The sequence below is a fragment of the Theropithecus gelada genome, chromosome 12 (genome assembly GCF_003255815.1).
Source record: "Theropithecus gelada isolate Dixy chromosome 12, Tgel_1.0, whole genome shotgun sequence".
Taxonomy (NCBI): Eukaryota; Metazoa; Chordata; class Mammalia; order Primates; family Cercopithecidae; genus Theropithecus; species Theropithecus gelada.
In genome coordinates, this window is record NC_037680.1 from 104,316,365 (window position 1) to 104,341,954 (window position 25,590).

A 25,590-nucleotide genomic window follows, 5' to 3' on the forward strand; every position below is an offset into this window, starting at 1 on the left:
GGAGAGAAAGTGACAGCAGTGGAAACAAAAACACCTTGCACTGAAAATTATGACACTGACGGACTTCATCGGCCCCGCATGGCTTCCTGAGCCCGGCTTCTTGATCATGATGAATCTCAGGCTTCTGATGCCCCTCGCTGCCTACCTGTAAGTAATCAACCTGCTTCATGTCATTCGTTGTGTGTGTGGGTGTGAGCCTCCCTGGACTCAGACAAATTGGTAATCAGCGCGCAGTGAATCTGCTCCCCAAAACTGACACAGCAGGCAGGGTCCAGTCTGACAGAATCACGGCTTATTGGTGAAGCAAGGGGCAAAACCTCCCAGTACCTGGTTGAAGATGGAGACGTCAGCCTGGGGACACAAGAGCTGGACGGTACTGCTGGACATCTTATGGGTCAAGAGGGGTTATATGTGGGACTCCTGGATGTGAGTGAGCTGGCCATGGACTAAGGCTGCCAGAAAGGAATGTGGAAATGAGATCGTGGCACACGGGCCCCTGATTGTTGGGCACTGATGCGATCATTCATTCCTGGGGCTGGAGAGCTCAGGAAGAGAATGCTCAGGTGGACCCTGAGGCACCTGAGAAGGATGAGGAAAGAGGTACTCAGGTCCTGAGGCATCTGAGCAGGAACCAACCACGCAATGCAGGCTGCCACAGAAGGGGAAACTCTCTAGCTAAAGGACAGGTATGGAAATGGTTCAGAGATGCCTTATGTGGCCTGGTTGATGTGTTTGTTTGATAAAAAGACATTGCAGACCCAATGTCTCGGGCCGAACGGTGTGGTTGGAATGAGGCCAAGGTCTCTGGGTCTCCACTGGAGGTCAGTGGCACTATGCTCCTGTCCATACAGAAAGGGAAAGAAGGGGAATTCAGACGTTTCTGGGGTTCTTGGCTACTGGAATCCATATGGCAGTATTTCCAGGTCCCCTTAGGGGAAAAATTAACCTGGTGACATTGGGAGGTTTGAGGACAAACATGGTGACCTGTGGTGCTTATCTGTTTCCAGGTGGCGCCCTCAGGCCATTTTGGGTTCTGGAGACCACGGTTCCTACCACTTAGTGTATTATAAGCACTAACGTCGGCTGCTTGTAGCACAGACCATCACTGTGACCTGAGGGGGTACGGCCTCCTACAGCTAAGAATCTGAGCTGTAATAGTGGAACATATCCACTGCTGCTGGCTACCTAAGCTCCCAAACCTGATGGGTTATTCAACAAAAGCAGTACTACAAACTAAGAGAAAAAAAGTATATTACTTGTTTAAATCTGCATCAGTCAGGGTTCAACCTGAGAGACAGAACAAATAGGAGATATACATTAAGAAATTAATTTTAAAAAGTTGGCTTCCATGGTGTTGGAGGCTGATAAGGCAGTCCAAAATCCACAGGACAGGCCATCAGAAGGGGTGGGCTAGGACTCACAGGCATAGGCTGAAGCTCCTGAACACAGACTGACTCTCCCTCTCCAGAGGAACCTCAGCACTGCTGGTAAGGCCTTTCCCCTGATTGAATCGGGTCTACCCAGATTATTGAATCAGTTCCTCTAGGATTGTATTTTTTTTTTTTTTTTGAGATGGGATCTTGCTCTGTTGCCCAGGCTGGAGTGCAGTGGCACAATCTTGGCTCACTGCAAGCTCTGCTTCCCAGGTTCATGCCATTCTCCTGCCTCAGCCTCCTGAGTAGCTGGGACTACAGGCACCCGCCACCACGTCCAGCTAATTTTTTTTTGTATTTTTAGTAGAGACGGGGTTTCACCGTGTTAGCCAGGATGGTCTCCATCTCCCGACCTCGTGATCTACCCACCTTGGCCTCCCAAAGTGCTGGGATTACAGGCATGAGCCACCGTGCCCGGCCAGGATTGTATTGAAAATCAACTGATTACGGACTTCAATCACATCTGTAAAATGCTTCACAGCAACGCCGAGGTTCGTGCTCTTACATGTCCCACTCTTTTGGTTTCCATGTTGTTCTGGGGGTGGACTTGAATGTGTTGAAACAGCATTTTGGGTTTCAGTTGCTCACTGAGGCCATGTAGATGGTTTGTTTCAATCTGTTCAATTAAATAATTTGATGGTACCCAGTTCACTGGCCAATGGATGTGGTCTTGAAGGGGCTCATGATCGTCCAGTCTTTCAAGGCACCCAGTTTCATCAATTATCAACTCATGGCCAATCTTGTTTCATCCATGCCCCAACCATTTACCCTTCCCCTCATGGGTTAATTTGAATCCCGTATCATATAATTTAATACTAGCTTTTAATTTAATGGTTAATATTTAATAAATATTTCAGTTTGTAGTTTTAGAAATAAGGATCCAGAATGTAGAAATAAAGATTCAGAAAGAGTGTATTACAAGGTGAGAAGAGATGTAAATTTAAATACGATCATCATGGCAGGCCTCATTGAAAAGGAGACATTTGAACAAAGACTTAAAGGAAGTGAGTCGCAGAGCAAGCCATGTGGATATCTGGGGGAAAGAGTATTCCAGGGAAAGGAAGCTAAAGTCCAAAGATGGTTTCTGAAATATTTAAAGACGCTCAAGGAGCCCAGGGTAGCTGAACTGAGTAAGAGGAAGAACAGTAGAAAATGAGACCAGATAGGTAAAGGGGAGGGCAGGAAGACCAGGTGGGGTTTGCAGATTACCCTCAGGCCCGTAGTTCTTTACTGTGTATGAACTGGAAAGCCATTGGAGAGTTCAGAGCAGACAAGTGACATGATCTCCTGTATATTGTATAAAGAGAGCTCTGGCTGCTATTCTGGGCTAGGTTGAGGAGGGCAAAGGATTAAAGCAGAGATGAGTTAGAAGGTCTTGCAATAAACCACGTGGATGAGATAGTGACAACTCAGACCAGAGCGGTAGCCATGGAGGTGGTGAGAAGTAACTATCTCCTAGATTTAGTTTGAAAATAAAGAAAAGAATATTTTCTGACACGTTACTTTTGAGATGAGAGAGACTAGGAGGAGTCAAAAATGACTTCAAGGTTTTGGGCCTAAGCAACTTGAAAGATGGGGAAAAATGGCAGATAGCACCGTTTTGAGCAAGATGAGGATTCCACCTGGAGCAGGCTGAATTGCAGATGTCCACTAGACATCCCAATGGAACTGCTGAGTAGTAGGCAGCTGAATACAGCGGTCTGAAGATCAAGGGGAAAAGTCAAGGTCTGAGCTATCATTTTTGGCATCATCAGTATACAAATATAGAGATTGCATGAAACCATCAAAGACTGTATAGAGAAAAGAGTTTCTAAGCACTTAACCTTAGGAGCTCTAGGGTTAACACCTCTGAAAAAAGAGGAGACGCCAGCAAAGGAGACAGAAAGGAGCACCCAGTGAAGAAAGAGTAAAATTAAGGATGTATGGTGTCCTGGAAGTGAGTATGGAACTGCTTCAAGGGGCAGAGAGTGACAATGGTGACAACGTTACCAACGGGTGAAGCGAGATGCGTGAAGTGAGGTGAGCACTGGCGAATGACTGCTGGATCGATCCCGGTGATCTGGACAGGAATGGTTTTGGCGAAGTATTGAAGACAAAATAGGGATATGAATGGGTTTAAAGAAAAAGTATGAGGAGAGGAATTAGAGAGACAGGAAATAGACAACACTTCCATAAATTTTTGCCTTAAAGGGAAGCAAAGAGATGACTTAATCTCACAAACATAATGTTAAGCAAAACATCTATGTAAGAATGCCCAACTATATTCATATAAAATATTTTTATATATGTATATGTGTATAAACACAGATATACATATATTTTAGAAACAGGGTCTTGCTCTGTTGCCCAGGCTGCATGAACCCTATAGCGAACTGTGCGTGTGACGGATCTAGGTTGCACACTCCTTATGACAACCATACCTCATTGCAGCCTTGAACTCCTAGGCTCAAGTGAGCCTCCTGTCTCAGCCTCCCAACTAGCTAGGACTATAGTGGTGGTGATGAAGTGGTCTTCCCTAGGTACAGGCAGTAAGGAGGAGAATTACCTGTAGAGAATTTAAAAGCAATAGTAAAACTGATGAAGGGCCTGTCTGCATTTTATTGTTGCCATGTACCAGCAATTCTAAATAATGATGGTGATAAAGTATGCTCCCCACCAGGTGGGCTGCTACTCCTCCCGGCTTGGCATGCCACCCTGGCAGTGTCTAACTAATCACCTTTACCTTTTCCAGAACAGTACAAAAATCTTTGGTTTTGAACATTCTTCTAATCTCTAATTTATTACTGTCCAGAATGTTAGTCTTATGTTTTTGAAAACTCTTCAAGATATAAAAAGTTAACTACTGTTTGACATGGCCAGTGTTGAGATTTACTCACGTGTTTTCTGTTTCACACTCCCTCTTGCATCATATGCCTTCTTTTGGGGTAATTTTCCTTCTTCCTCGAGTGCATCCTTTAGCAGCTGCTTTTGGAAGAGTCTGTTACACCCTTACTGAGTGAGTGTGTCTCACTCACTCCATTTCTGTGTGTCTGAAAATGTCTTTATTTTACTCTCATTTTTTGAAACGTTTTCCTCTTTGTGTACAACCCTAAGCTGGCAATTATTTTCTCTGGCACTTTGAAGGCGTTATTCCACTACCTTTCTGGCTTCCACTGTGTGCCATTGAGAAGTCATTTGTCAATCTAATTATCATTTTTCTGTAGGCGATGCTCTTTTTATTCTTCTGACTGTTTATAAGATTTCTTTTTCTTTGGTATTCTGTAGTTTCACTACGGTGTGTTTAGATTTGAATTTCTTTTCATTTACTCCTTTGGAGAGCTGTTAGGCTTCCTCAATCTAATTCATGCCTTTCATCTCGTCTGCAAAATTCTCCATGGATATTTCTTTGTCTGTCTGTCATTTCTATCTTATTATCTCCCCAAGGAACTTCAAATAGACCTTTGTGGAACTTTCTCACGCTAATCTCCATATGTTTTAATAATTTTTTCACTTTCATCTCTGTGCTGTATTCTAAATGAGCTCTTCCAGTTTAATATTTTCTTCTTTATTGCTCTTAACTTCTCCATAGCTCTTGTTTATTAAGCTTCTATTCTTGACTACAGTCATGCATCCTTAATAACAGGGATATTTCTTGAGAAATGCACTGCCAGGTGATTGTGTCATTGTGCAAACATCATATGGTAGACTTATACAAACCCAGATGGCATAGCCTGCTACATACTTAGGCTAAATGGCATAGCCTATTGTTCCTAGGCTATAAACTTGTACAGCCTGTTACTGTACTGAATGCTGTAGACAATTGTAACACAATGGTAAGCATTTGTGTATCTAAACGTATTTACACATAGAAAAGATACAGTAAAAATACATATAAGGGATAAAACATGGTACACCCGTACGGGGCACTTACGTGAACGGAGCTCCAGGGCTGGAAGTTGCTCTTTTAGGATCTTGCTCTGTCACCCAGGCTGGAGTGCAGTGGCACAGTCTCGGTTCACTGCAACCTCCACCTCCCGGGTTCAGGCGATTCTCCTGCCTCAGTCTCTGAGTAGCTGGGATTACAGGCACCTGCCACCACGACTGGCTAGTTTTGTATTTTTAGTAGTGACGGGGTTTCACCATGTTGGCCACACTGGTCTTGAACTCCTGAACTCGGGTGATCTGCCCTGCCCACCTCGGCCTCCCAAAGTGTTGGGATTTTACAGGCGTGAACCACCGTGCCTGGCCACTTATTATAATTATCAAGTGTTACATGCTGTACGTAATTGCACGTGCTAGACTTTTATAAGACTTGCAGTGCAGTAGTTTGGTTTACATTGGCATCACCACAAACACATGAGTAATGCTTTGCTATACAACATCATGATGGCTACGATGTCACTAGGTGATAGGATTTTTTTTTTTTTTTGAGACGGAGTCTCGCTGTGTCACCCAGGCTGGAGTGCAGTGGCCGGATCTCAGCTCACTGCAAGCTCCGCCTCCCAGGTTCACGCCATTCTCCTGCCTCAGCCTCCCATGTAGCTGGGACCACAGGCACCTGCCACCACGCCCGGATAATTTTTTTTTTGTATTTTTAGTAGAGACGGGGTTTCACCGTGTTAGCCAGGATGGTCTCGATCTCCTGACCTCGTGATCCACCCGTCTCGGCCTCCCAAAGTGGTGGGATTACAGGCGTGAGCCACTGCGCCCGGCCAGTGATAGGAATTTTTCAGTTCCACTACGATCTTATGGGACCACTGTCATATACGTCAGGGGTTCTCAACCTCCAGTCCAAGGGCCTGTACCAGGGTCCATGGCCTGTTAGGAACCAGGCCGCCAGCAGGAGGTGAGTGGCGGGTGAGCAAGAGAAGCTTCATCAGGCCGGGCGCGGTGGCTCAAGCCTGTAATCCCAGCACTTTGGGAGGCCGAGACGGGCGGATCATGAGGTCAGGAGATCGAGACCATCCTGGCTAACACGGTGAAACTCCGTCTCTACTAAAAAATACAGAAAACTAGCCGGGCGAGGTGGCGGGCGCCTGTAGTCCCAGCTACTCGGGAGGCTGAGGCAGGAGAATGGCGTGAACCCGGGAGGCGGAGCTTGCAGTGAGCTGAGATCCAGCCACAGCACTCCAGCCTGGGAGACAGAGCCAGACTCCATCTCAAAAAAAAAAAAAAAAAAAAGAAGCTTTCATCGGTATTTACAGCCGCTCCCCACTGCTCGCATTGCTGCTTGAGCTCTGCTTCCTGTCAGATCAGCAGCGGCATGAAATTCTCACGGGAGCGTGAACCCTATTGTGAACTTTGCATGTGAGGGATCTAGGTTGTGCACTCCTTATGAGAATCTAATGCCTTATGATCTGTCACTGGCTCCCAGGAAAACAAACTCAGGGCTCCCACCGATTCTACATTATGGTGAGTTGTAAAATTACTTCATTATATATTACAATGCAATAATAATAGAAATAAAATGTACAAAAATATAATGCATTTGAAATCCTGAAACCATTCCCCCACCTTGGTTTGTAGAAAAATTGTTTTCAACGAAACCAGTCCCTGGTGTCAAAAAGGGTGGGGACTGCTGATATACACGGTCCATCATTAACCAAAACATACTTATGCTTCCCATGACTGTAGTTCTATTTTTCCCCAAATTCCTGATTATTTTGTTCTATTCTTAGGATGTTCTATTTATGTATCTTGTTCTATTCTTATGATGTTATTTTCCTCCATGTGTAAACATACTGAACATTTTATATTTGAATACTGATTATTCTTCTATGTCAAATCGTTGTTAGTCTGATTTCGCTATCTATTACCTCAGTTGGCTTGTTCCTGAAACTTTATATCCTTGTATGATTCTGAATTTTTAAAATTCATAATCTCATATTTGATGGAATTTTATTTGTGGCAATATTTTGATTCCTGTACTGAGGTGCATTCTTTCAGAAATCATTTGCCTTTGTTACATATAGGTGCCTGGAGACATTGCCAATCAGGACCACTTTAAACTAAATTTTCAGCTTAAAAGAGAAAAGTGTAGCCTGTAGGAGCAGGACTCCAGAATTATGTGAGTGCTGGTTTATAAAGACAAATGCTGAGGGCATATTCTCCAGACTCCACCCAGATTAGTCTTCTTCCTGAGGGATTTCCCCCTGTCATTTTGTATTTTGTTCTGATTCATCATTCACTGAGGATGTGGCCCTTTGGGGTTGCCACTAGAACCAAAACTTTAGGTTCTGGGGGAACCAGCAGATGCCTTGAGCACACAGCAGAGTCAATGCTTCCTTAGCTATCTGGCCTCCTGTTCTTGCTTTGGCATCTGAGGATTTTTCTTAGTTTCTTACCAGTTCAGCCATTTATTTTTTTTAAAAATTAAATGTATATCCATGAAATCCAAGGGTTTTGTGGTGTAAAGATTTTTCTGATATCCAGTCTGTTGTTGCCGAATGCAAGTAAGCCTTTCTTACTTTAATATTTTTTTAAAAGTCTGTTGCCTTTAATAAATAAGCTTTTCTTAATAAAAAAATTTAAAAACATTGACTGAAATTTGTTTAAACTTCAAACAACCCTAAAGTCCCCCTCTTAGTCCATTTTCTGTTGACTGAGAATACCTGAGACTAAAACATTTGTTAAAAAATGACGCTTATTTAGCTCACAGTTCTGGAAGCTGGGAGGTCCAAGATCAGGGGGCAGCATCTGGCTGGCTTTTGGTGAGGGCCTTGCTTTGTGCCGTGTCATAACACAGCGCATAAATCCATTAAGGAAGGAGAAGGAGAAGCGCATGTGCAGAGACCAAACATGGGAGGCAGCCTTGCTTATAACAACTCACTTGAGTGGTGACTAATCCATTCCCAAGCGAGCAAGAGCTTCCTTTCAGGAGAAAGGCATTGATCCCTCTTGAATGACCCAGTCACCTCTTAAAGACACCACTTCTCAACACTGCCACATTAGAGACCAAGCCTCAGCATGAGATTTGGTGTCATATTCCAGCCATGGCACCCCTTTCTCCTTTAAGTTCAACCCCTCAATCCCATTCCCCCTAAGGTAATTGCATGGAGACCATCTCCATTAGGATAGAAAAGTAAGAAAACAAGGCAACGTCTAAATGATCAGGACCCAAACTCACTGAAAATCCATTTAAGGAGTTTATTTTGTTTGATAATGATAATGTGGGCCAGGTACAGTGGCTCAGGCCTGTAATCGCAGCACTTTGGGAGGCTGAGGTGGGGGTAGATCACCTGAGATCAGGAGTTCGAGACCAGCCTGGCCAACATGGCGAAACCCCGTCTCTACTAAAAATACAAAAATTAGCTGGGTGTGGTTGCGTGTGCCTGCAATCCCAGCTACTTGGGAGGCTGAGGTGGCAGTGAGCCGAGATTGCACTCCAGCATAGGCGACAAAGCAAGACTGTTTCAAAAAAGAAAAGAAAAGAAAGAAAATCTGGCCTTTGACTTCAGCTGTCCTTTGAGTTAAGACACCAAAAAATAGTTTATGAAATAGTGGAACCTAAGGCTGATGGACCACACACATCCTGCATTTGAGTCTATGAATATGAAGTGAGAACACTCATCTGGGCTATCTGGACTGTCAAATACCACTTATTCCACACACACTGAAAAATGTCCATTTTGATATATGTGAGCCTATTCCAAATCCAGACGAATCCCCATTTCATGCACTTAAAATAATGTCATCACTGTATTTGACTTTTTGGGAGGTAATCTTTCTACGCAGAGTGCCCCTCTCCTTACTAATCCCTTTGGGGTTGCAACTAAAAATGCGTTTTCATGATTCTAACTTTTATTTAATTAAAGGTAGATTAAAGTACCAGTTATGCTAGCTGGTTAATCTAATGGAGGGTGCAATCAGAGGCCATCAGCTGGTCCCAGAGTGGCTGAGTGCAACGGCTGCTGGTTGTGAGCACTGGGCAGGGTCTCTGTGTATTTCCCAGTGAGGAAAATGAAGGCAGAGCAGCACAGCAGCTGTGGTTTCTGTGATATCAAGGGGGCACTTGGGGCCACTGGCCTTTCCCTTTTCTTTTTGTGTATACTCCCCAAACTTGGAGATAAGAGTCGCTTTTCATGTCTTAAGCCTCAAGACCATCCAGGGAGGAGAAGGGTGAAGGCAAAGAAGTTAGTGAATGACGGAGGCGTCTTACTTTCAACTCCCTTGATCAAGAAGAAATGGCGCTTACTCATTCTGTTTCTCATTCCAAAAGTTATCTCTGCAAACTGGGGGATGAAAGTGGGGAAGTGGGGGCTGATGAGAGGGATGAAGAGGTCTGGTAACAGGTAACCAAGAGGTGGGTGTTCTGGTGTAAAACTTGTGGGTTGTTATTACTTCATTTACGTAATTAAAGGCTTATTTTAAAAAATTAACCTTATTCGAGATGTTGTATGGTTATTTACCCATCCCCTCCAAATCCCTCTTATATTCAAACTTGTGAATTTCATCTGTTTTTGGAAATAAGATTCTGCCAGAAAATCATTTTATATCATTGGTCAACCACAGTATATTCTTATGCCTTCTGTAAAGATGATTATACCTACCACTCTCTCCATAACTGCCTTGGTGATTATTACTAAATTACTCTTCAGCTTTTTCTAGTTGAGATAAAAATGCTTCTTTTAGCTTTTCTCATGGGCCTCTTCCCCTAGTCTTTCAGTCATCTTCAAAGATGTGTCTTAAAACCTCTTTTTAAGATCTTCATAAATCCATTAAGATCTTTTAAAATCCATAAATAGTTCATGTTGTGATAGCAGTTTGAGAGATGCTGGGAAAATGAAGGAATCGCTTCTGGAAGTCTTGCTGCATCCTACTCTTTGCTGAATCTCTGTGTCAGAGAAAAATGCTGATTCAGTTTACACTTTCTACCTTTTATATCCCAATTTTTAAAAATGGCATTTGGCATCCTATTAGTGGAATATCATGAGTGCAGATAGAGCCAATGATAAATGGACAATTTGGGAGTTACTAATCAACGCACTTCCACATTACAGGCTCTTAAAAACTTAGTGAAAGCATATTTAATTAGATTCCTACCAAAAATCAATTTTTAAGAAGCACAGTTTTCAAGACCAGCCATTCGTAATAACATCTTTTCTTCTTTGTATATAGGAATAGGGTTTGTCTTCTGTTATGCCTTTGAGCTGTATGTTTTTGCTCATCCTGCTCTGTACCTGGGTACACTGGTCTCTTCTTTAGCAACCGAGCTTAAAAATAGCTTTCCATGGAAGAACCGAACTGAAAGTTGTTCCAGCATTGAGGATGTCAGCAGAGACTAGCAGAGGAGATATGGTGGCAATACAAATATTTTAAAGGAGTGACTTAAATATATTCCTCTTGGCCAAGAAGATAAAAGGATTCGGAAATACTGAAGTATCAGGGGATACAAAACGTAAAACTTGAATTTCTCTGCCAAATTTTAGACTTGTTTTCAGGTTTTAATGCTTGTGTGGCCCCCTGCCTTTTGAAGAAAGAGCAAAAGGTATTGATTTGCCAACAAAGAAGACACTTAAATTTTAAATTAGGATACACAAAACAGTGGCAGAAAAGAGAATGGAAGGATTGATGGGTCATTTTATTTCTAGTCATATTTTAACTAATTCAGTTATAGGAATTCATTCATTTCAACTTAGGATATAATGCATTTGTCGAAAAGTAAAGGAAATATCTGGAGCTGATTAACGTAAAAGTCCTTCGAAAAGGTAAGTGCCTCCTAACCATGTTGATTAATGTAAATAGATGTTATTTTTTCAATTAGGAAAAGAGAGAGAGATGTTTGTATATTGACAACACTAAAGGCCAGGAATAGTGTGGTTTAGAGGCCAGCACTTAACCTGTGTAAGAACTCAGACAGTAAGTCTTATATTCATTTATATTCTTACAGTCATTTGATTCATAAGAAAATGGAAATATTAAGAAAAGTTTACATCTTTAGGGTTTAGTTTAAAATAATCTAGAAGCAGGGATGAGAAATTTCATGGGGAGTGGGGTACAGATGAAACAAGATTGGCCATAAATTGATACTTGTTAAAGTTGAGTAAGGAGAAAATGAGGTTTCATTATACTATTTTTTCAAAATGTTGTATGTATTTGAAGTTTTCCAAAATGAAAAGTTTTAACATATCACTATAAACATCAAGATTCAAAACCAGATTTTGCTGATTTCAAGCTTGTTCTCTTGCTAACATATGATACAGAGAATAATTTCTGAAAAACTGAAGAGCAATTTGCCAACCAGATAGTAAATGAGGAATTTAAATTTTATTTTAGAAAGTAATGCTTGCACATTGAATAGCCTCAAACAAGCATATTGTATTGAACAAGTGTGTAGTACTGAATCTATATGAATCTTAGTGCTAACATTTCTTAAATGGAAGCAATCCTTTCCTCTGTTGAACAAGTGTGACTACAAAATAGATTTTAAAAAAATGTCCTGGCATTACTTCATTTAATTTTGTATTCTGAAATGATTTCTTTTTGCCTTTTTGCTTTTAAAGAAGATAGCTTCTAAATATTTTGTAGGAATTCTTATCTATTTATAGATAGGTAAGAATGACGATTTTTCCCATGAGACAGAGTAGATTTACAGAATTTGTGCACTAAGCTCTAATAAGATTGAACTTTAGCTAGGGCAAGGAAAAACCTTTAGCGGTAGCTAATGAGAACCACTTCCACTGGAATGACCTCATGGCTTTAATTTTACACAGGTCTTTCATTCCTTCACCTGTTTAGTGAAAAGGTCACCTGTTTAATGAAAATGTTTCTGAAGAAATAGAACCTTAACTACACCGTATTTCCATTTCTCAATACAAAATTATTCTATTGAAGACATCGTGCTAAAGGAAAGAAACCAGAAGCAAAAGGCTATATAAAAAATAATTCCATTGCTTTGGCATTCTATAATGACAAACTATATGGATAGAAAACCAATGACAAACTATATGGGTAGAAAACCAATCAGTGGTTGCCAGGGACGAGGAGTGGGGACAGGGGATTGGTGGCAGAGAAACATAAGGGCACTGTTTGGGCTGATGGAATTCTGCTTTATCTTCATTGTGGTGGTGGTCACACAGCTGTACATTTGCCCAAATTCATGGAACTGTACATAAAAAGTGTGAAGTTACTGCACATATATTATTTATCAACAAATCTGATTTTTAAAAGGATAAAGATAAATAGATATAGATATATAGTTTTGAAAATATGCCTCTTTGTCCATGACAGCACAGTGGCCATGAACTTACCTGAACGTCAAAGGGAAGCCCCAGTCCTTGGTTGTCAACCACAGTCATAGTCATGATGGGTTGAATCATCAAGGCAATGAAGGGTTTAATTCCAAATGCCAGGGCATAGTCTTCCATGCTCAGATTAACTCCAATCTGAAATCTGTCATTGTACAAATGGAAAGAGTTTTAAAAGGATGCACACATGTGCATTCAAATACAAAACAGCAAATGGTGTTCTTCGCAAGGCTTTGCTCTGCTGAGGAAGCCCAGGTTTCTATTGACAGTTTCTTTCTAAAAGCTCTTTTAGCAGAGAGAGCCTGAAGAAATAGACAAATGGGATGGTGCAATGTATTTTAACGTTCCGTGGGATGGGATATAGTATGCTAAGAGTTTAAAACTAGTTAACCAATTCTAAAATTATACCAGATTTTCAAAATACTCTGCAACTAGAAAACATTGAACGTTATTTGAGATAAATACGGCTTAGCAAGTCACTTTTAAAATTAGACGTATCAGGCCGGGCACAGTGGCTCGTGCCTTTAATCCTAGCACTTTGTGAGGCCGAGGCAGGCGGATCACTTGAAGTCAGGAGTTTGAAACCAGCCTGGCCAACATGGTGAAACCTGTCTCTACCAAAAAACACAAAAATTGGCTGGGTGTGGTGGCGCATGCCTGTAGTCCCAGCTACTCAGGAGGCTAAGGCGGAGAATCCCTTGAACCCGGGAGGCGGAGGTTGCAGTGAGCCGAGATCATGCCACTGCACTCCAGGCTGGGAGACAGAGGAAGACTCTGTTAAAAAAAAAACCAAAAACTAAGTTTATCAATATGTGAAAACAGGTCAGCATGATGAATTTTTTACTTTTTTAAAGATTTAATCACTGGATTATTGATTGTCTGAGTTAGCAATTTCAGAGTCTAATTAGTCAATATTTTTCTGCAAAATCCACAAATTATTTCCTTTCATAGTTTATTCAATCTGGTAATTAATTCATTTTAAATAATTGTACTGGGATGTTAAATTTAGTCCGTCAAGATTGACATACATAGTTAAAGTTCTTCCATGCAATTTAGCTAAAACATTTGTAATGTGAATCTATTTACAAAATGAACCAAATGAAAAATGTGAACTATTTTTGTGTCCCTTCCAAAATTCTTTACATAAAAAAACAAATAGAAGCATTTTAAAACTGTGTGATTTAATGAAAAGGCATTATTTCCCTGCAAGATACTACTAACTAAACATAGCAAACCCCATAAATGACCCTAGGTCCCACACAGTGAACATGACAGGTGGTCCAAATGGGACTTGTAACTTCAGGTCTTTCTTGTTCAGCTAACAATTTTTCCCTTGAACAAATGTGGAACTGCATTGACGCTTTTAAAACTTAGATGAAATCAAATGGCAGATTTCCTCCTTTTAGTATGCAAATTATTTCATGTTGGAACCTTGATTTAATCTGTTCAGATGCCTAAGCAGCTTGACAGTGATTTATTTGGTTTTGGATAAGACCTCTACATGTGATGGATTAGAAAAAAACACAGTTCTGATGGTGGGCTCAGAGTGGCTTTGAATCCTAAGATTTTTAGTGCAAACCCCCAAATTATTTTCAAGATACCTGAAATTACATGTAATCATACTATCTAAAATCTTATCTTGAACCTCCGGCTGGGTTATTTCACGGTGGCCTCCGCTTGGTTGCTGTGGAGACATTGAGGTACCAGGCAGAGAACACTGCCTAGGACTAGCAAGTTCTTAGAAAATAATTGTTGTATTTATGTTCTTCCATTGCGTATTTGGCACTAAGTACAGGTGAGTCTCTGGAGTATTGTCTGTAATTTAAAAAATGGAACTACCTTGAAGCTGTATTCAATCATTTATGTATTGTATATTACGGAAGTATGAGATTAGCATTTCCCAATTTACTCTATAACTTAAAGGAAAGTAATAGGAACATATGCTAAAGCATAAAAAAATTAGGTTGTGCCTGTATAACAATGAAATGGTTAAATTAAAAAAATTTCAGACTGGGTTCGGTGGCTAATACCTATAATCCCAGCACTTTGGGAGGCCGAGGCGGGCAGATTACGAGGTCAAGAGATCAAGATCATTCTGGCCAACATGGTGAAACCCCGTCTCTACTAAAAATACAAAAATTAGCTGGGTGTGGTGGCACATGCCTATAGTCCCACCTACTAGGGAGGCTGAGGCAGGAGAATGGCTTGAACCCGGGAGGCGGAGGTTGCAGCGAGCCGAGATCATGCCACTGCACTCCAACCTGGTAATAGAGAGAGACTCCACCACACACACACACAAAATTTCAATAGCTCAAAGTTTTATTTTCATATTGTATGTATGTATTTTTTTTTTGGAGGAAATACTAACCGAGTGCCTACATAAAGCGAGAACTAGAGGAAACAGCAGAGGCATAACAGGGAACAAGCTAGACAATGAGGACACCCACGGAGCTTGCACCCCATCAGGGAATAAATTAGTACCAGATAACTGCTTTGATTAATTTTTAATTAAATTGATCAGTTTTTATGTCATGAAAAAAGTGCAAAGTAAGTGTCTTTTTATATAATAATCACAAATTAGGCCAGGCGCAGTGGCTCACGCCTGTAATCCCAGCAGTTAAGAAGGCAGAGGCGGGCGGCTCACTTGAGGTCAGGCGTTTGAGACCAGCCTGACCAACATGGCGAAAGCAACATGGCGAAACCCCATCTCTACTAAAAATACAAAATTAGCCAGGCATGGTGGCGCATGCCTGTAATCCCACCTATTCAGGAGGCTGAGGCACAAGAATCACTTGAACCCGGGAGGTGGAGGTTGCAGTGAGCTGAAATCACACCACTGCACCCCAGCCTGGACGATGGAACCAGACTCCAAAATAAATAAATAAATAAATAAAAATCAAGAAATCACAAATTATTTTATGTAAACTTCTATCACACAATGATTGAAATCATGCATGGTCAACAGTCTTAGACTTTTCTTCTAAACCTGAATACTAACCCTTTGCATGAGATAAATTTATTCTACACTTGCTAAATTTGTAAGTTGCCTAGAAGTTGGAGCAGTAATTAGATGTAAATGAACTTACAGAGATTGAATTCACATATGTAGAAAATGATATTTTGTCAGTATGTTGAGTTAGATATGTAAATGATCATTTTATTTAGTGCCAAAGTTCACACATCTATTTGGTCAAGTTCCTTTTGTTCCTCTACTGAGTATGTCTCCAGACACTAAAATACTAGGTTTATTCAATCCTTGCCCAGTAATTACTTTTAAAAATGTATCCCAAATTAATTATGTCTGAAATGATTTTTCTCTTCACTAAACTTACTGACCATCTGAGTGAATTGACAAATTAGATAAAAGATGGCTGTGCAGGCCTTTGGTAGAAAACTCTGAACATTTTCTCTGGGAGAACCCTAACAGTTAGATAACGAGTCTCATTTTATGGCCTCTTAGAATCTCAGAATTCTCACTATTCATGTGGCTTAAACTTTCATGCCCATAACAAAACATTCTGAGCATTTCTTAATTCATCAAAGGATTTTGATTTTTCTAAATATCTCACATCCTGACAGTTAATTATTAATATTTTTCTAATTTCCCTATTTGTTTCCTCAGTAGAATGATGTTAAGTTGCATCCATCAGTAGAATGAGGTTAACATGCAGTAGAAATGCAATATGGCTGTGAACCAATATGTTCTGAAATACTCAAGACTAATATACATTTCTCTTTTCACAACGTGGAAGTTATAGTCAGGAATAGTAAAAGTGACTGAAAAATCATTATTATTATTTTTACTAACTTTCAGGTTCTCCTTCCTAAGTATAGCCATTGACCATGAAATGAAACTGATTTAGGTTTGGCTAGAATTATTTTTTCCTAATCAAGAGATTGCTAAGAGAAAACAAAATATTTAGCATGAATACTAGGGGAAGATAGAGATTTACTTCCTGTTACAGTAAGAAAATAGCAAGGTAAGCTAAAAATCATATTTTTCCATAAAGAAAAAATAGGCATAAACTGGTGAAAATCAAATAAAAACAGAAAATCTAAAAGCAATTGCAGGCTGGGTACAGTGGCTCACACCTGTAATCCCAACACCTGGGGAGACCGTGTGGTGTCTCGCACCTGTAGTCCCAGCTACTCAGGAGGCTGAGGCAGAAGAATCGCTTGAATCTGAGAGGCAGAGGTTGCAGTGAGCCAAGATTGTGCCACTGCACTCCAGTCTGGGAGACAGAGTGAGACTGGGTCTCAAAAAAATATATAAATAGGCTGGGAGTGGTGGCTCACTCCTGTAATCCCAGCACTTTGGGAGGCCAAGATGGGCGAATCACGAGGTGAGGAGCTCGAGACCAGCCTGGCCAACATGGTGAAACCCCGTCTCTACTAAAAATACAAAAAATTAGCTGGGCATAGTGGCAGGTGCCTGTAATCCCACTTAACATGGGAGGCTGAGGCAGGAGAATTGCTTGAACCCGGGAGGTGGAGGTTGCAGTGAGCTGAGATCGTGCCCCTGCACTCCAGCTCCAGCGACAGAGTGAGATTCTGTCTCAAAATAAAAATAAAAATAAAAATAAAAATAAAAATAACAAAAATTAAAATTTAAAGCAATTGCAACAAAAACAAAAATTGACAAATGGGACCTAATTAAACTAAAGAGCATCTGTACAGCAAAAGAAACTATCAACGGAGTAAACAGGCAACCTACAAAATGGGAGAAAATATTTGCAAACTATGCATCCAACAAAAATCTAATATCCAGAATCTATAAGGAACTTACACAAATTCATGAGCCAAAATCAAAGAACCCGATTAAAAAGTGGGCAAAAGAGGCGAGGCATGGTGGCTCACACCTGTAATTCCAGCACTTTGGGAGGCTGAGGCAGGCAGCTTGCTTGAGCTCAGGAGTTCGAGACCTGCCTGGGCAACATGATGAAACCCTGTCTCTACAAAATAAAAAAGATCAGCTGGGTGTAGTGGCACGCACCTGTGGTCCCAGCTATTTGGGAGGCTGAGGGGAGAGAATCACTTGACCTCTGGGGGCAGAAGTTGCAGTGAACTGAGAAAGATACGTAATCATCTCCCCTTTTTCATTTCTGATATTGATAACTTGTATTTTTTCCATTCTATGCATGAGCACTCTCTCTCACATTTATTAGACTTTTCAAATGGCTAATTTGGCTTTGGTAATTTTTCCTATTGTACTATTTTCTATTCCATTGATTTTATTTTTTGTTATCTCTAACATTTTCTTCTTTTCTTGAGTTTCATTTGCTGTTCTCTTCTAGCTTCTGAAGATGAATGTTTAAGTAACTTAATTTTTGTCCTTTCTCTTTTTAAAAAATAAATGCATTGGAGACTGTATGTTTCTCTCCCTGCCCTGCTTAACTGCATCCTATAAGTTGTGATTTTTCATATTTTCATTGTCATTCAGTTCAAATTATTTTCTAACTCCAAGTATAATTTTTTGACCATGTTCTTTCTTTAATTATAAAACATTTGGGTATTTTTAAATTACAGTTTTGCTAATGATTTTAGCTTAATTATGGCTGTCAGAATACTTTTTCCGTATGATTTCAATCTTTTGGTATTTATTGAGGGCTACTTTTTGGCCCAGTTCAAGCCTGTTTTTGGTCACTCTTCTATGTTCACTTGAAAACAGTCTTTATCCTGCAGTGTGTACAGTTTCCACATATCCATCATTGCAACTTTATTCGACATGTAGTTTGAATCTTCCTGATCCTCACTGATGTTTTTTGTCTGCTTGTTATTGAGAAAGCTGTGTTCACATTTGCAACTGTGAGGGTGGACTTTTTTATTTCTCTAAATTTTTTTTGGCGTTTTGCTTAATACATTTTGAGGCTATGATTTTTGTGCATACAAATTCAGAATAGCTTTATTGGCCGGGCACGGTGGCTCACGCCTGTAAACCCAGAAATTTGGGAGGCCGAGGTGGGGGGGATCACTTGAAGTCAGGAGTTTAAGACCAGCCTGGCCAACATGGCAAAACCCCATCTCTTCTAAAAATACAAAAATTAGTCAGGTGTGTTGGCACACGCCTGTAATCTCAGCTACTCGGGAGGCCAAGGCAGGAGAATTGCTTGAATCCGGGAAGTGGAGGTTGCAGTGAGCTGAGATCATGCCACTGCACTCCAGTCTGGGTGACAAAACAAGACTCCATCTCAAAAAAAAAAAAAAAAAAAGAATAGATTATTTACCTAGTTGTTAATTAACACTTTTATCATTATGAAATGACTATGAAACTTATAATGAAAAGACAAATCACTCTGGTGTTGTTGCTTATTTCATCTGATACTGGGATAACTAAATTAGCTTTCCTTGTATTAGCGTTTGTACAGTATATTTTTTCCCATTTTTTAACTTTCAAACTTTGGAGCCCTTATTTTCAAGAAGTGTGTCTTGAAAGCAACATAATTAGGTTTTCAGTTTTAAAATCCATTCAGCTGACTTTTATCTTATAATTGGAGTAATTAGTTCAGGCACATTTTAATGATGTTGCTGCTATACAGGGTTTTAAATTTACCATTTATTTGTCCTGCCTGATTTATGTTCCTTGATCTGTTTCTTGTCTTTTGTTGCATTAATTAAGTTTAAAAACACTTTCCCTCCCTTCATTAGCTTGTTAGTACTATCTTACTGTATTATTCTTTTAGTAGTTACCATATATATTACAGCATGAATTTTTGACCTAGCAGAATCTTCCCTAAAATAGTATTTTCACCACTTCTTTGACAATATAAGGATTTTGCAGTACTTTAAATCTATTATTTCCCCTTCCTTTTGTGCTATTACCATCATAAATTTTAACTCTACGTATATTTTTATTTATTTATTTTTTTTGAGATGGAGTCTTGTTCTGTCGCCCAGGCTGGAGTGCAATAGTGGGATCTTGGCTCACTGCGATCTCCCCCTCCCGGGCTCAAGCGATTCTCCTGCCTCAGCCTCTCGAGTAGCTGGGATTACAGGCACCCACCACCACGCCCAGCTAATTTTTGTATTTTAGTAGAGACAGGGTTTCACCATGTTGGCCAGGCTGGTCTCAAACTCCTGACCTCAAGTGATCCGCCGGCCTTGGCCTCCCAAAGTTCTGGGATTACAGATATGAACCACTGCGCCTGGCCTCTACATACATTTTTAAAACTAGAAATGTTAGGCCAGGTGCGGTGGCTCACATCTGTAATCCCAGCACTTTGGGAGGCCGAAGCGGGTGGATCACTTGAGGCCAGGATTTGGAGACCAGCCTGACCAACATGGTGAAACTCCTTCTCTACAAAAAATACAAAAAAATTAGCCAGGTATGGTGGTGCACACCTGTCATCCCAGCTACTTGGGTGACTGAGGCTCGAGAATTGCTTGAACCTGGGAGGCAGAGGTTGCAGTGAGCTGAGATTGCACCCCTTCACTCCAGCCTGTGCGACTCTGTCTCAAAAACCAAGATTTGCTTAGATTTAGTTACATATTTATTTTTTCCAGTATTATTTTTCCTATATTATTGCAATACTAATGGTGATCATTTTCATTCTGCCTAAAGAATTCCCTTTATATTTCTTTTAGTGTACACCACAATAATTTTGCTTAATTTTTGTCTTAAAAATATCTTTATTTTGACTTAATTTTTGATGAATATTTTTGCCAAGTATAAAATTCTAGGCTAGCAGCTTTTTAGTTTTCGCACTTTAAAAATGTTCTTGGGCAGAGGGCAAAAGTTGAAAAACTACCAACTGGGTACTAAGCTCACTAGCTGAGCGATGGGATCAGTTGTATCCCAAACCTCAGCATCATGCAATATACCCACGTAACAAACCTGCACATGTACGCCCTGAATCTAAACTAAAAGGTGCAATTATTTTTAAAAGATAAAAATAATAGGCTGGGCGTGGTGGCTCACGCCTGTAATCCCAGCACTTTGGGAGGCCAAGGCGGGCGGATCACGAGGTCAGGAGTTCGAGACCAGCCTGGCCAACATGGTGAAACCCCATTTCTACTAAAAATACAAAAATTATCCAGGCGTGGTGGCGGGTGCCAGTAGTCCCAGCTACTTAGGAGTCTGAGGCAAAGACAGCTGAACCCGGGAGGCAGAGGTTGCAGTGAGCTGAGATCGTGCACTGCACTCTAGCCTGGACAACGAAGCGAGACTCCGTCTCAAAATAAATAAATAATTAGAAATAAAAATTAAAATGTTGTTTCATTGTTTTCTGGCTTCCGGTATTTCTGTTGAAAATTCACATGTCGTTATTACTAATACTCCTTAGAAAGAAATGCATCTCATCTTCATTTTATAGACAAATAGACTAGAAAATTTTAAGGCCACAGGGCAGTAATGCTGCCAGTAGTGTTCAGCCAAGGAAAATATTTTCAGATGTTTATTTCTGATTAACTTGCTGTATAGAATGAAACACATTGTTACACAGGAAATGAGAAGTAGCATTTAATTCCTTGAAGTGTTCTTCAACCAGTATCTACCACCTCCTTAGCTCATTTTCTGTACTTTATGATTAATCTAAATCAAATACTTCGTATTTTTAAACTACTGTGTGATATAGTATTTATCTGTAGTTTAATAGAACAGCTTCACTTCTATAACAGCCCTGAGAATATTTGATAAGTTGTTTCAAAAAGAAATAGATACGCTCTGACTATTCAAGCAGGAAAAATGGGAGTGAAAACTAAACTTAGTCAAAATTAGAATCGTATCTTATACTATGTTGCTAAATCAGACAAAATCAAAGCCTAACAACATATTATTGCTTATGAATTGTAAGAACTTCATTTATCCTCCTGATTAGGAATCTTAGTCAAGTCGTAAGAGAAAGTTGATTCAAATGGGAATATAGTTTCATTGTCTCTTGTAGGAAGCCTTAGGTATAACATTGCAAAATGCTATTCAGAAGAATAAATAAACATGTTTTGTTGCTTTAAGTAGTTTAAGTAGTTAAAAGAAATAGATGGTAAATACTTACACAGCTATGGTTGTAAGGAACATAAAACTTGACTTGAATATCAAGAGACCAGCATAGCACACCCAAATATTAGTTGTGAAATGCATGAGAAATAGAGAACCTGCATCTGCTCCTGAGAAGATCACCAAGGATAATTTGCCCAGAAGATCCCAGTTGACTTTGATGTAGCCACTGTGAAGGCTGCCATGGCCCCTAAAATAAAATAAAATAAAATAAAATAAAATAAAATAAAATAAAAAGATAAACTACATCTTGTTAATCCATGTATAGTAAAATAGCACACAGTTTTGTTAAAATCCACAGTTACAGAAGCACTGAAGCATTTTCAGACTATAAAAAAAAAATGCTGACTTATTGTGTACTTTGAATGAAAAATTGCTTGATCCACCTCTGTGAACTGTACATATCATTTTCTCTTAAGGGTTGAAATAGACCAGCCGAATTTAGGCTTCCATAAATCATAGACTGGAGAGGACCCATGGAGAGGGCCATTTTTTTCTTTCCTCTTCCCTTTGCAGATGTTAAAACTCAGGCTTAGAAACCTGGTGTCAAATAAAAAAAAACATGTGACTTAGATAGGAGAGGCTTTATTTAGAAGAAAGGCTATTGCAATAAAAAGAACTCTTTGATTGCAGAAATCTGCATGATTCAAGATCAAACAGAAAAAGGATTTTCTTTTATAGGGTAAAGAGGGTACAAGCAGAGATAAGCAGAATCTCTGTAAAGGAAGCTGGATTCCCAGGGGGAAATGGTCAGTGGAGTTTGACAGGAAAATATCCCACTGTGGTCAGCCAATTCCCGTTTGGAGCTGATAAGGGGGACACATTCCACATTTTTTTGTGTTTGCTCAGGGTTTGGAGTAAGCAACATTTAGGGGCCTGTGGGAAAGCCAGGAGCCTGACTAAAGTCTGGTCAAGACAAACAGAGGGTAAGAAATGGGGAACTGTGAATGCCCGGTCATCGGACTGAGGTGCACAAGGTCTGCAGTCTAAAGTTTCCTAATGGTGGTGCCGCTCTTTTCTCCCACGCCCTTTCTGTGAGCCTATTACCAATGCCTTAGGAAGGATGGCCTCTCTCTCTTTGCCCTTGTCTCTGTTTTCTCTTTCGTTTCTGTAACACCATTAAAAAAATTTCCTCAAGATGCCTGACAGATGCCAAACTTTTCTATATATATATTTCTCTCTCTCTCTCTCTATATATATATATCTATAAATATATATATTTATTTGTAGAGATGGGGTCTCGCTATATTTACCAGGCTGGTCTCAAACTCCTGGCTTCAAGCAATCTTCCCATCTGGGCCTCCCAAATACTAGGATTACAGATGTGAGCCACTGTGCCTGGCTTGATCATGCCCTTCTTTATTTGTTCCTTCCTTCCTTCTTTTCTGCCTTCCTTCCTTCCTTCATTTGTTAAACCAGCAAGTACTTTTGAGCTTCTCTGTGGAACAATATAGTGGTAAACTTTGGGTCCTTGCTTTGAAAACAATACAGCCTAGTGGGGAAATTAGATAAATAAATTTAAGTTAATAAATAAATAAAAAAATACAGTGTGATAAAAGAGCTCTGTTGGGAGGCCAAGGCAGGTGGATCACCCAAGGTCAGGAGTTCGAGATCAGCCTGACCAACATGGTGAAACCCCATCTATACTAAAAATACAAAAATTAGGGGGACTGAGGCAGGAGAATTGCTTGAACCCGGGAGGTGAAGGTTGCAGTGAGCTGAGATCACGCCATTGCACGCCAGCCTGGGTGACAAAGCGAGATTCCGTCCCCCCCAATCCCTCCCCCACAAAAAAACCTCCGACCCTAATCCAAATCTTATCTAGTGGTTTTCAACCAGGGGTATTTTTGCCTTCTAGTGGACAGGTGGCAATATTTGAAGACATTTTTGGTTATCACAATGGGTGCATCCTGGCAACTAATGGCTTAGAGGCATACGATGTTGCTGAACATCCTACAGAGCTCAGAACAGTCCCCCTGGACAAAGAATTGCCCAGCCCAAGAGGCCAGCAGTGCAGAGGATGAAACACCAATCGGAGCCCTGACCTAACCAATCAAACGTTAGGAATTTTCAGGGAGGGAAGTGAGAAGAATGTGAGCTCAACAATGGGCCCCGCTTTGTTCAATAAACAGGTGGGTGTGGAACAACTTGGCTTTAGAATAAATAGCTTCAAAGTCTCATTTGATGTGAAAACTTTGTTTTGTCAGGAAAGTACATGCAGATTGTTGGGCTAACTTCAAAGACGGCTCTGGGGCCTGCCCTTTGTCCCCTGGAGTATTAATGCCCGTGTCAGCCCACCTCTCCCTCCTTGCACCACATTCTCTTTGGAAGAGTGTTTTAAACCTCACAAAGTATATTCTGTGAGAGACGACAATTATCTAAAACTCTCCAAACTACTGTAGCTTCTGAGCCAGGAGGAAGGTTTTGCCCAAGCAGAAGGCCCAGGAGGGGCCTTGAAGGGTGAACCCAGTAGCGGGAGCTGAAAACCCTCAATCCCGCAGAGACCTTCCCAAGATTTCTCTTTGTTGCTCAGTCTTCCTACCTTTTTCCTGTCAGACAACACACAATATCAGAAATTCATCTTTAGATAAGGAGGAAGGAGACACCAGCCAACTCAAGGGACAGCAATGATGCTCAGGCACACACACACCCACTGGGAGGGCCAACCTCATCCACCACCTCCCACCTTGCCTTTCTCATAGGGCACTTGTTTCCTGCTGTCATTTTCACCATAATTGAGGATTCCTACTTGTTAAGGGGTGCTGTGTCTGAGGTTTTTATTAAGGACAATGGAATAAAAACATAATATGCATACAAGGCCAGACAGAAAATTATACAGGATAATACAATAACTTGGTTGTGGAGAGAAGATAGAATGAGCAGTTATAAGAATTCATTCTGGGCTGGGTGCGTGGTGGCTCACGCCTGTAATCCCAGCACTTTGAGAGGCTGAGGTGGGTGGATGACAAGGTCAGGAGATCTCGACCATCCTGGTTAACACGGTGAAACCCCGTCTCTACTTAAAAAAAAAAAAAAAAAAAAATTAGCCAGGCGTGGTGGCAGGCGCCTGTAGTCCTAGCTACTCGGGAGGCTGAGGCAGGAGAATGGATTGAACGTGGGAGGTGGAGGTTGCAGTGAGCCAAGATCCCGCCACTGCACTCCAGCCTGGGCGACAGAGCAAGACTCTGTCTCAAAAAAACAAAACAAAACAAAACAAAACAAGAATTCATTCTGGGGTTAACTGTTGTTTGAACAAATAAATATCTGGATATGGTAGACAATGAGGAAGCTGAGTGTAGAGAACAGTCTGAAATCAGAGGGCAACAAGCTTTGGCAAATCCCCGTATGTACAGTTAAGGAAATATGCAAGTACGTTATTTGTCTTGCTGGGAACCCTGATATGTATAAGATAGCTCCAAAAGCAGAAGCTTTCAAACTTCTTTGACCATAGCCTAAGGAAAATATATTTTATATATTAATTAGTGCATATATATGTGTGTGAACAGAATTTTTGCAAAACAAAGTGTATCCTTACAAGCTGATATACTCCCTATTCTATATTAGACTAGTCTACTCTGTTTTAAAAATGCTAGTCAGCAACCCACTATATTGAGTTCAAGATTCACAATTTCTAAAGGGCCAGATAGTGAATATTTATAGCTTATGAGCCACATATCCTTTTTTACAACTCTTGTTCTATTTTTTTTTTCTACAATCCCTTAAAAAGGTAAAACTATGAGATGCGGTCACCGATGGCTTAGGTCAGTTTATGCATATCAGGTCTGCAGACCATTACCTGAGTGTGCCCACCTCATGGTAATGTGGTCTGCAAACCACATTTTTTCATTATTATTATTTTTTGAGACAGGGTCTCACTTTGTCATCCAGGATGGAGTGCAGTGGTCCAATCGCGGCTCTCTGCAGCCTTAACCTCCTGGGCTCA

At 40.6% G+C, this 25,590-nt stretch overlaps 1 protein-coding gene across 1 annotated transcript in view; it reads right to left on the reverse strand.

Moving 5' to 3' along the window:
• LOC112636524 (thiamine transporter 2-like) overlaps positions 1-25,590 on the reverse strand; it is a 41,690-nt gene that overhangs the window by 9,942 nt on the left and 6,158 nt on the right. The window contains 3 exon segments of the mRNA XM_025405250.1: positions 8,069-8,142; positions 12,663-12,803; positions 21,646-21,837. Coding sequence (XP_025261035.1) covers positions 8,069-8,142; positions 12,663-12,803; positions 21,646-21,837 — 407 coding nt within the window.